We start from the raw sequence: 12952 nt of genomic DNA on the forward strand, positions 1-12952 counted from the left end.
AAGAAAAAACAAGGGGAAATGTCTTGCTTTTCAATGTCCTGCATGACAAAATTATTTTAAAGAGCAGATATTTTGTCCTTAAAATTGTCGATAGTTTAGGAGGCAATAGAATTCTAAATGAAAAATTATTGCCACTCCAGTATTTTTCAAGCTTTGTTCCACCGTCTTCTAAGATTCCTTTGCTGTTATGCAACTAAAGACCAGTCTGTGTACCCTTGACTGTGTTTTGTCCTGTCTCATCTGGAAGCTTCTGTGCTACCTTTTAGATCTCAAGTGGCCTCAGTTGTACCATGATCTGCCTGGGATTTTATCTTTTTTCACTCACTGTGCTGTGAACTCCATGTGCCTTTTAATAGGGAGACACATGAGTTTCAGTTCTGAAAATTTTAAAAATTGTTTCTCTGATGGGTATCTCCACTTCATTTTCTCTCTTCTCTTTCTGGAACTCCTTGTTACTGCTTAACTCTGGAGATTGGTTCCTTTTTTTTTTCTCTCTCTCTCTCATCTTTCTCCTCCCATTTCCCTTTTCTTTTTGTTCTATTTTTCATCCTTCACCTTACAATCTTCTATTTAATATTTTTTTCAGTTTTTTGTCTTTTTTAATGGATAAGAATTCTTTCTTGTTCTCTGATCCTTTTTCATAGTGACCTCTGTCTATACTGTGGGCGTTTTTTTTTTCTTTGCTTATCTTTGAGGATAGTTTAATTTTTTAAAAAGCTTACTTCTGGTTTCTGCACTGACTGATTCACCTAGGTCATCTTTGTCTATTTGGGTTTTATTTGTCTGTTTTGCTGGGTTTGGTCGGTATGTTCATATTGCACATTTTCCTCAGGTGTCTCTGATTCTCGTCCATTCATTTACATCTAAGAGTGAGCTGCTACAACACTGCTGGGAGCAGGTGTACGCAGAGCAGGGCTGGTGGCCCGCGGGGTCACCGTCAGGTCCTTGATCGGAGAGAATGACTATGCTTTCCATCGAGGAGCCCTAAATGGTTATCTAGAGACTTTTTCCTATGGCTGTGCAGAAAAATAAAATCTAATTTCTGACAGGGGTGGAGTAGCAGGGCAGGTGTGGAGGGGGCAGCATAGATTGGACAACTAGCGCCTGGAAGTGGGAGGAGAAAGGGGGGCTGAAGGAGACCATTCCCAGGCCTCCATTCCCCAGGAGCCCACAGTAAGAACCTCTCTTGTTTGGTTTCCCTGGAGCAGAATCCTCTGGTCCGTGTGTGTGCACGTGTGCGCGCATGTGTCTGTGTTTGGGCGGGGGTTTGTAGTAGGAACATCATTGTATGGTGCTCGGGCCGAGGCTTGGATCCAGTGTTCTCCTGAACTCCATCTTCTGCTGAGAGTAGGTCCTCCAAGTTCTGAGCCTTTCTGGGGTTTTGCAGAGTGAATTGGCTCGTTTTTTGTCATTTCCCTGAAAACAGGTGCTTAGATTTTCCATTATCCCACTGTGTTTTCATCTGTTGTTTTCCAATTTTCAAAAATGTGTCAAAATACTCTATCCACTGTTGATTTTTTTCCTGGTTTCTCTTTATCTTTATGGGCTAATACTTTTTTTTTTTTTTAACTGATGCTGTGGGCTAAGGAGGGTGTGAGGTAAGATGGTGTTAAATGCATGTGCCTACATGCCAGTTTATCTGGCTGCATGACAAAGAGAAAAGATGTTGGATCTGCTCTTTGTATAATGTCCTGTGAGTTAAACAGCCAGGCCCATCCTGATCAGGGATCCCACTGGGATGTTATCTCAGTCGTCTTGGGTAGTTCCTGAAAAACTAATTAATAAAGTCCCATTCACATCTTTACTATGCAACTTCTTAAAATGTTGATGTCTCTTTGCAGAGGGTCCTCAAAATGGTGGACCGATATTTCATCAACTTTTCATATGCTGACTGATGGATATGAAACTGGATTGTATTCGATAATTATTTGTGGTTTGATGCTATGGAAAACAACTTGTGTGCTTACCCAAGATTAAACATGCGCATTGTTCACCATATGTAACTGGGTAATAAGCAACCTGTTAATGTGATTCCGGTAACAGCAAAAAAATTAAGTAGTCATCTTCCTTTCATCCCACCTCCTTCATCTGTATACATTTCAGGAAAATGGGCAAAGTTCTAGTTTGACAGGAAGAATGAAATGGAGTTTCCAATCCTGGAAAAGCAGGTAGATCATAAAGATATTAGGGATAATAATATTATAATAGCTTCTATTTATTGACTGACTAGTTCAAGTACTTTGCTGTTTAAAAATATCTTTTTTTTTAAAGCATTAAAACCCTTACATAATAGGTATTATCTACATGTTTATATGCGGAAATGAGGCTTAGGCAAGTTCTGAGGCTCAGTGAAGTTCCAGAAGGGATTTGGACAACAGCCTAAACTTTGAAGCCTACCTACTCCATATTGGGGTTGGGAGTGATGAAAATGATATTCATTTATAAATTTAAAAAAATTGGTGGTGACTTCTCATCTCCATAATGTTCATTCTATTCTGCAACCTCATCTCAGAAAAAGAAGATTCTTGGTATTCCTGTAATCTGATTTTCAAATATCTTGAGCTCCTCTTAAAGGTGTAAGTCTATCTGTAATTTCTTCTCTCTCATTTCTTTTTTTCTTTTTTCTGGTGTGATTTTTAGATATGCCTCGAGATTCTGGAGTCCTTCCTTACATTTCTGATGAAAATCTGACTTAGGAAGTCTTCATTTGAAGGAAGTGTAAATCTCGCTGAGAAAATCCTCTTGACTTTGGTTTGCTTTACACAGTTGAAAATACTGTTTATGATAGGATGGCGGTGCTACAATTAAACAACCTATAAAGAAATTCAACCTGTCAAAACTGGCTTGTTAAATAAGCTTGGAACCATTATCTGAATAACAAACTAGATGTGAACTTGAATAGCAAACTTCAGCTTTATGGGTCTTCCAGTGACCTCATTGTTGTAACAAATGAGTACATCAGGTTTCCTTATCCATCAGGAAAGTCTGACACTCTGTGTGTCAGATGACTCAGAAAACACACAAATGTCTTCCATGCTGGAAGATAAGCAGGTTCTGGATTTTCTCTATTCTGCATCCCTTACAGCCATACATCAAAGCAACACCACCACCTCGAAGTCAGCTCCTGACTGGGGGAAGTGCCTACTTCTCAGTTCACCTGGGCGTCAGACCCCTTTCCTAACAGGGACTCTTATTCCCTTCCCCCCTTTCAGAAACATGCTGACTGTACCAGCATGCTAGTCTTATGGAAGCTTTGGTGAGTCTATACAATCCTCTCGCTGTCAGGAATCCCCCACCCACTGTCCTCTCCTTCCTGCAGTTAGGATATGGCCTAGATTCAAGGATGTCATCCCCACGAGCGCTCTCTCTCAGCTACCTGGAGGGGAGGCAAAGATAAACAAGCCCTCTCTTCCCATTCCAAGGCTGTGCTGAGAAAAGGCAGTCCAGTGGGAGCACTGGGGAGCACAGTTCCTGGGAAGGCCTGAACAGCCACACGCCCTTCTAGACTGTCCCTCGTTTTCACGCCCTTGGCCGGTTCTCAGCCTGGGGGGTGGGGTGGGGTGGGGGTTTCTCATCCCCCACACCTCCGTGGATATTTGGCAATGTCTGGATACATTTTTGATAATCGTAATGGGGGGATTGTGATTATCCAATCGAAAGGCTGCTGGTGGCCAGGGATGCTGCTGAACATCCCATAATGCACAGAAATGTCCCCGCTGTAAAGAATGACCCATTCCCTGGACATCAACAGCGCGGAGGCCAGAAAGCTCAACCGTAGGCCTAGCGGCAAGTGGGCAAAATGGCAGGGTATCATCTCTTCTTTCCCAGTTCATAAATCATTTTTTAAGTACTTTTTCATGTGGCAAAGATTGTGCTCAATATCAAAGGAGAGACAAAGGAATTTCACTGAATTTAGAGAGAGAATGAAGTCAGGAGATTGACTCCCTGCATTCAAACCCCAGCTCGGTCACTCAGCTGCTGTATGAAGATCAGCGAGTTCCATATTCCTCCTTGAACGTCATTTTCTTATCTGTGAAATACACCCACACAATAGCATAGATGTCATAAACTTGTTGCGATGATTAAATGAATTATATATAAAAGTGCTTTGAACAGGCGTACCACAGAGTAAGCCCTCTCCATTTTTCTCTTTCTCTTCCTGCCATGTACACTGACGGTGACGCATGGGAAGACCCTCAAACACAAAGAGGCCTGGTTCCCCCACAAAGAGGCCAGACCCACAGCAATGTGCTTTATGGAAAAGAGCGTACGATTTAGTTACGTGCCAGTTCTGACTTTGTTAGGATCCTTGGCTAAATGACTTACAACAATCCAAGCCTCTAATTCCAATGTGCAAAACGGGGATGTTGGTCCCTGCCAAATCATAAGGCTGTCAGGAAGATAAAAGGAGATGATAAATGTGGTAACAATTTGAAAAAATTTTATCACTGATTCCAACTTCTGGGATAATCTTTCTTATTATATATTTTACATTTTCCTGCGTTCTCACATCTCCTCTGAAACTTAAGAAAAAATTACCCATCTCCTTGAAAACAGTTGAGCTGGACAAACTTTATAATTTGAAGTCCCCACGTTTATTTCTGGACATAGGCCAGTGAATTGAATTAACTTTCAAAGATTTGCTAGGATACTTTCAAAAACTATGATGGTAATTTTCTGGTTTTAAGAGATGAGATTAAACGTATCAATTATTTAAGCCAATTTGTTGAATACCTTCAGGTGAACAGTCATTGGAACATGAGTCATTTACTGAGCTACAGTCAAACCGAGGAAGGAATTAGCATCTGACGCAGCAGGTGTGTGAAGCCCTAGGCCGGCTCTGTCCCTCTGTTTGCCAGTGTCTGAGCCTAAAATGTGGTGCTTCCTCTTTGTCTCTTAGTTCTGATTTGAACTACCTGATCATAGCATGACGTCCTAACGCGAACCTGCTGTGCTGCTATTCACCTCACTTCCTGTTTGTGTCAACTGCATGGTACAAGGCCCAGATTTAGGCAGGAAACATGATCTTTAAATCTAGTCTTCCTCCCCCTTCCCCTCCCCCTCTAAGCACATACTGTTTTTTGTGATCTGTGATCAAGGAAATACTTCCGATAAACTACACTTACAACACAAAAATTTACTGACCAAAATAAATGGCTGTTTTCAGCTCTAAGTGAAAGAAGCTGCCGAAATGCATCACAATGGACACGTGTCCACCTCCTAAAGCTCTCAATAGAAATGCCAGAGAAAGGGGCATGACTCCTTGTAAAATTGTTCCAATTGGGGATTACAGGGGATTAGGTGGAAGTAATCTTAGGTTGTGCTGTGCTGTGCTGTCGCCATTCTGCCAGGACAGAAAAAGCCCAACTCCAAGGGCCGCCGCCTACTCAGGAAGGTTTATTTTCACCAGACCTCGTGTATCCACGGCTGAAGCCCTCCAGTTTTCCTCTTTGGTCACTGCAGTTCATTCCCCCTTGGGTACTGGATAGGAACAACTCCTAACAGTCACAAACTGTGGTACAGCTTGGTATTGATGTGATAAAAGCCATTCACCACCAACCTCCCTACTGGGACAGAAATTGAGGCAAGACATCTCATTTTCTGCACCTGAACTCCTGTAATTCAGAGTGAAGGCTGCTGCGAATGTCCTTGGGGGATTTGCCCCCATACTCCATCTTTACTTCTGCAAATTGAACAGTCTGGGTGTTCTGTGAAATTGGGGCTGAACTGAATTTCCCATGCAGTGTGCAACACGATTCTCATTCAAAGCAAAAGCAATCTTTATTTGCCATTTTCCTCAGAGGACTTGAAGAGGTATCATTACATTTGTGGTAATTTACACAGGTCCCTGCTTCTACTGGCAAAACTGTGCCACATGATCTAAGTCCACGGTGACCTCTCAGAGTTTCCCTTGAGATTCTGGAAGGGTTTTTGCTCAATTTATCCTCTGGCTGACTTGATTCTATGTCTTAGACAATGGATACCTTTATAAAGAAAATGTTATTGGCTTGTAAATCGTTAGTTTTTTAAAGAGTCCACTGCAAATGTAAAAATTGATTTCCTTCGCTGCTTTTTCTTAATTCCAAATAATGCTGTGCGTACCGCTGCTTCCTCGAGGAGCCGGAAGGCCATAATTTACCAGATGTGAGGCTATTAGGCCTTCATTTCCTAAAGCAATGAATTAGCAACTCTTTTTCTCTGTCACAGAAAATTGTCACCAAAATAGTTGAAGGCACAATGGCAAGTCCAATTAATGTTTTGTTTCTTTAAAAAGCTGAAAGATGAATTGAATGAGAGGCCAATTCATAGGAAATTACCCTGCTCCAAAGAGGGGGAGAGGGACTGCAGGAAACATAATTTTATTGTAGGTATTCCGTATCATAAGTGTTTCAAAAAAGTATATAAGGATTTCTTTTCTCCTAGTCAAGATGAAAGATCACAGATGGTTTTTGCTTTGCTCCCATTCTCTGGAAGGAAACACTTAAATTTCAGGTTAAAAAGTAGCAAAAAATAGCGGCAGAAAGAAAGCTCAAGGGTTCTAGGCTCTTTTAGTTAGAGTAGTACTTTGGGGGTGCAGAGGAAAGCAGAATCTGGAATCTTGAGCTTTAAGATGGGTGTAATATTTTTAGTTTACCTTCAATTCTGTATTACATTTAGAGTTATATTTAATTTTATGTTAATATTTTAATATTTATACTGATGTGAGATGAAACATACCATTTTATTTACCTATAGTTTACCTTAATAGATAGCATATCCTTAGCCTAGTCTATGGAAATATCTTTGGCATTTATAATAGATATATAATTTGCTTTTAGAAGAAAATCTTTCCTGCAATTGACTTTGCTATTTTCATTTAATGGAAAAACTGCTTAAAATTTGACAAGGAAAATAGAGATTAGAGATTAGACAATACCACTCCATATTTATGAATATAAATTAGACAATGTAGTCCATATTTCTGAACATAGAGAAAATTATGGATACTTTTGCCTTGTTTGTACATTTGATAGTACTCGTTAGATGTGCTTAAGAGGTGGAGGGCAGAGGAGGAACTTGGGACATCCGTGGGGAGATAAGGGCTAAAGTCATCTGGAGGGTAATTAGCAGGCAGCATACCAGGAAAGCAGGACCTGTGTGGTAGTTATAGATGTTGGCGTCAAGAACATTTGAAATAAGAGAAAGCTTGCTATAGAGTGGGAATGGTCAGGAAAGTCTTGCCTGTCTCGTCCTAAGAAATTTTCCAAAATACAGAAGAAGTATGGACAGAGACAAGGAAGGGTGTTGGGGTCTGGCTGCAGGGAAAGGAGGGAGAGGAGAATAGAGAAAATATGCTGAAAACTGTCTTTGAAAATCCCAGTATTTTCTTTTAGACTTAGATAAAGGTTTTCATGAGATTTAAGGGGCAGTAGGAATGATTTAGGAAAAATAACTAATTGTTGGGTTAATACTGAAGAAGAAAGGAGAGTTAACTCTTTGAAGAATAGTACACAATACTCATAATAATAATAATAATAATAAGGTTAAAATCAGTTTTCAAAGCCTGATACAAGAGGAGGGCAGGTGAGCTTTTAGAGGGGCATTATGGATTATCTTATATGGTAATGTCAGGAAAATCCATCTCTTTGCCTGCTCTGGAGGACTATGAATCCTTAAATCTCAAGGTAGGAAATAGAACCTCCCTTCTGCAACATGATTAATGCCACTAAGATAAAACGTGACAAGTTTTCTTCAGATAAATGGTGCAGGCCACATTTTCTATTTTATAAATTGTGGGTCTTTTCCTGTATCCCGCTCTCACCCCTGATAAATCATTCAGGCTGTTGTGCCCCCACACAAACAGCATGCGTTCCTATTTAAACATGTATTTGGGCATGCTGTTTTCAGTGTCAGAAATAATTGACTCCACCATCCCACTTCGTTGTATTTTTGTTCAAAATCCTACCTCTGAGTTCCTCCCCATCCCTTTATAGCCATGTGGTCAGCAATACTTACAAAAGACATTCAAAAAGCCCTGTAGGACGTACAGAAAGAGGTGGGGTGTACAGCTCTTGATTACAGAGAAACAATTCTGCTAGAGAAAAAGAACAACAAAAGGAAGAACGCCTGGAAACACATGTTCAGCGGCACATCATGAAACTAAAATAAGAGCATAAATCTGAAGGAATTAAGCTTGTTAATTTAGAGCTGAAAATGTCCCCCCTTCTCAGTCACTAGTCATTTAATTCTATCACACCAGTAAATTGTCTCTTCTGAAGTGTCATCATCAGGTGCCTAAGGAAAAGACAAATAAATCACAGTCAATACCTTTTGTTTATTTATTCAGAGTGTAGGGAAAAAATGATATCACAATGTAGGTTCTGATTATTATGAATGGAGTACACAGGAAAAGTCTTACATCAGGAAGTATGTGTTGGCAGTTCCACATGACATCATATGATAGACACAAGAAGGATTTGTGTGTTAATACAAGCCGCTATTATATTGCAGTTGTATCAAATAAATTAAGCCTCTTCTTACAGACTTTAACAGATGTTTACCTTTTCTAGACAATTACTTAACTTTCTAATTATCCACAAAGTGAGCTCATGTAGAGAGCAAAATATACCAAATAGTCTGAACACGTGGTATTAAAAGTCAGAGAACTTTGGTTTTTGTTTGTTTACTTGTTGAAATTGAATAAAGAGGTACAGATTTGACCTTGAGCATTTTGTTAATTACAAGGCTTCTGTTTTTGTTTGGAATCAGCTGTACACTTTGTTCTCATAATCCGCCTAACCACATTTAAATGCAGGTTTTCAAATGCTAAATTCTTTAAACTCTGGCAACTTGGCAAAAGGCATGGCTATACCGTTCTCACCTGTTTGGACCATGCAGACTCGATATTTGTCTGTCTGTTGTCATTCGTGGGAGAATGGGATGCCTGTGGTTATCAAGACATTTCCCTAGAATTTTATCACAGCTCTTGGTAGAATTTTCACTTCTTAGAACATTATAAAAATAATCAGTCCTGCTGTTATATTGATCAGATGACTTGGTCAGCGTCAAGTTGGATATAGACTTTTTCATTTATGGATTCTCTTTTATTAATCTATTTTTCAAAGGTATCTAATAATGTAAATAAAATCTCTTCCTCAAACCTATACATGCAAGCATCAGGATGAAAGGACTCTATTTGTATTTAGTGTAAGATCTAGGATCTGGGTAAACAGGTTCGCGGATTGACATGCATTCCAGCTTACCTAACTAAGGATGCCTCTGCTGCATCTCAGCTCCTGACACTAAAGTTGCTTTTCTCTTGAAGTTTCTCAAAATATTCTCTTTTTCTTTGGCTTTCAACAGTTTAACCAACAGTTTAACATCTAGGTAAGGATTTCTTCATGTTTATCCTACTTGGAATTCACTGATATTCTTAGATCCACTGATAAATGTTTTTTAATAGAGTTTGGGATGTTTTCAGCCATTGTTTCTTCAGATATTTGTTCCGCCCCTTTCTTTCTCTCCTCTCCCACTGGGATACCCCATTACACATAGGTTGATATGCTTGGTAGTGGCACAGGGGTCTCTGAGGCTTTGATAAATTTATCTTCGATTTTTTTCCTCTCTGTTCTTCAGATTGGATAAATTGTATTGACCCATCTTCCAATTCACTGATTCTTTCTTCATTTAGCTCAGATCTGCTATTGATCCCAACTGGTGAGAATTTCATTTTGGCTAATGTATTTTTCAACTCTAGAATTATCATCTGGCACTTTTTAATAGATTTATCAATGTTCCCTATATTGAGTCATTGTCAGCATAATTTTTGTTGGCTTTAAAATATTCTTTGAACATATTAATAATAGATGTTTTGAATTCTATATTTGTTAAATCAAACTCAGAGTTGTTTTCAGAGTCTGTTTTCACTGACTGTATTTTTTCCCTCCTGAGTATAGGTCATATTTTTCTGCATTTTACATGCCTTATAACTTTTTATTGAAAATTGGACATTTTAGATAATATAACAACTCTTAGTCTCGTTTTATTTTTTTTCTCCTGCGGGTTTTTGTAGTTGCTGCTTCTGTTGCTTAATTTATTTTATTTAATTAAAAAAATTTAAAAAATTAACTAGCTTAGACTTGATCTGCAGAGCCTATCACCCCTGCAGTGTGTGGCTAGTGATGCTTCTGCTCAGAGTTAAAAAAAAAATCTCATTTTCATTTTTTAGCATGGTTTCCTAGAGGTGATCCTGTGTCTGTGTATCTTAGCGCTCAGCCAATGACTGGCCACAGGCTGTACTCCCAACAGATCAAGTCTCTAAAGCTTCTACTTTCTGTTGGTAGATCTGTGTTTGGTTTGGGAAGTGCCTTCCAAGTCTGGACAGTTTTCAAGTTGCCCTAGTTCTTACTTTCTACTCGTCTTTACTTCCTGAGTATAGGCTTCCAGACAGCCAAGGATGTATCAAGGTGCCCCGTGGCTGTCTCATTTCAGGATCTCCCTGTCTAGTCTTCTGGTATACCCCTCATATCCCAAGGGGGATTGCAATTGCATACTAGAATTGCTGCAGGCTTTTCTTATCTGTTTCTGGGTGTGTGTTTCCCTCCTTCCTCTCCAAATAAAGGCAACCACCCCCGCCCTCCCTGCCCCAACAACAAAGTGGCTGGTTTTGGCAGACTGCTTGGTTATTTCCAGATTACTAGAATGCTTTTTTTTTTTTTTGGTCAGATTGATCTAGCTTTATAGTTGGGTTAGGGAGAAAGGACTTGCTGATTTCTTCATTCCTTCATACCTTATTCCTGACATAGAATCATAGTCTTCTCAAGAGATTTTAAAAGTTTACCTTTGGTGTACCTGTGGTACTGGAATTCATTTCTTGGCAGGTGGCCATCTATTACTGCACTGGTGAAACGGTCAAATATAAGGCCAGTATGCTCTCCACAGGAGTCTAGTAAGGAAGAAAGAAACTTGCATTTCAGTTTTATAAAATGTTAAAAATAAACATTAATCAATTCTGCACTCCTAAATTACCTGTACAGTCTTTTTATTAACAATATTTTTCAAATGCTTTTAAGTTCACACTTAGAATGTCAAAAAGAAAAGACTGTAATCTTTTAATCTCATGGAGCTGACCTCCTGGTTAGGAATATAGAAAATGCCCAGAGAAAACTGCCTTCAGATGAGAAACACTTTAAAAAGCATGAATCAGTGGACATATGTTCAAGCCCACTTGTGCTATGGGACTAGCACAGGTTAGTTCTCAAGAGAAAACTGTAGTACCACTGTTTTTGGAAAAGCCAATAGAATCTTTAAAAAATGCTGTCTTAAAGCACCTAATAAGTGAACAAATACTAGCACCAAGTACATATATAAGACAAAGTAAGCTTTTCTTTTCTTGTTTGTTTTCCCTTAACCATGGTATGCTCAGATCTCTGGCTGAGAGAGGTATACACTTTGGTTTTATATTGCTGTTCTTCCATCTGGACTCTGCTAGTGATCTGAGGGGGGTCTGATTTAGACATTATGTTCCATTTCTCCATCAGCAAATCTAAGCTTGTGATTTGTACTCTATCAGACTTGAATTCTCAACCAAGCTTTATATCTCATATGAGGAACTTTAACAAATCATGTATATCTTTGTCACTTCAAGGAGATAATAGCTTGGTGTCTTTATGATTTCTAGTTGTATTTCTAACTTTCTTTATTCTTGAAAATAAAATGGCAAGACCATATTTAGAAAATGATGTCTTTATCAGATTTTTCTGCCTCTTCACAGTATGATATGTTTATGATTACGATACATTTATAATCAAGATGCCTTGTAAAAATTCAGTTTATCAGTTTAAATATTTAGGAATAAAAAAATTGAGTGGGAGAGATGGGATATGCTACAATCATACCTTAATTTGACATATTTATAAAACAAAATCATTATTATGCCATAAAGTTAGCATATTAATTAACCTAGAGGTAAAGCACTAAGAAAAATCTTTTAAATGTGGCCCCTAGAAATGTCCTTGTGTTAAAGCACGGTTAAGATATTAATCGGATTTTTGGTCCCTGACTGTTTACTCCTTCTGAGTAAGAAAATGGAGGTGACTGTTAATTCTGTTATGCTGTGCATTACCACACTATTTCCACTACCTGTGAAGTCTGCAAACGTAATCATTCTAAAAGAGTTAGTCACCATATTAAGATTTTTTTCTTTGGCATGTTTCCATTGCATGTTTTGCTATTGCTCTAAAGAATTTTCCTACTCAATGGCAACAAAATAAATTCAAAATATAAACCGCATAAGTAAAAGTCACTAGTTAGATTCATGCTTCTTTCCTTTTTCCTAAAATTCAAGCAGTATCTTCTCTGTTACCCCCACCTTCAATCCCAGGAAACGAGAAATTTCTTAGCTTCTACTGTCCATGTCCTCCCACTCTGATACTCTTTCTTTTCTACAGTAATTTCTCATCTTCCCATTCAGATAAACCTGTGCATTCAAGACCTTTCCCTCCCAATATACCTTTGGAAGGGACAGCCAGCCATACTTTGTCACAAGCACAGAGCTGGTGACTGCTTTGACTGACTACATCATCAATTGACAATCAGCCAAAGGAAAGGGCTTTAATTACAATGGAAGTAATTAGGTTGGGAATAAACAATTACTTCACAGGCAACCTGGACCACATACATTGCTGCCCGCGAGCACTTTGGGAGCCGAGTCATAAATCCTATAAAGCCGTCTGCAGTTGGCATAGCACCTAACACAGGGTAGGCTGCGGATTTATTAAATATTTGGTTAATGAATGGTTGAATGAAGTGGATGGGTAATTAAAGAATAGTGAAGCCTCCTTTCATGTGAAATTGTAACAGCTTTTCTGGAATAATGTAGGAAAAAAAACCCTGCCTTTCCATAGAGTCTGGAGTAGAAATCTTTCAAAATCTTCTGGCCTTTATAAATGGCATCCTTTGTTTTTATTTGTCC

At 38.9% G+C, this 12952-nt stretch overlaps 1 protein-coding gene across 3 annotated transcripts in view; it reads right to left on the reverse strand.

Moving 5' to 3' along the window:
* Positions 1–12952, reverse strand: part of LYPLAL1 (lysophospholipase like 1) — a 122354-nt gene that overhangs the window by 14541 nt on the left and 94861 nt on the right. For 2 of the 3 annotated variants that reach the window (XM_073221946.1, XR_001852433.3), the window contains one exon: positions 10820–10924. In XM_073221946.1, coding sequence (XP_073078047.1) covers positions 10820–10924 — 105 coding nt within the window. Of the gene's footprint in view, positions 1–17; positions 8275–10819; positions 10925–12952 lie in introns of those variants that run through there. The other variant, XM_073221947.1, reaches the window with a different exon arrangement.

The sequence above is a fragment of the Manis javanica genome, chromosome 14 (assembly GCF_040802235.1).
Source record: "Manis javanica isolate MJ-LG chromosome 14, MJ_LKY, whole genome shotgun sequence".
Lineage (NCBI taxonomy): Eukaryota > Metazoa > Chordata > Mammalia > Pholidota > Manidae > Manis > Manis javanica.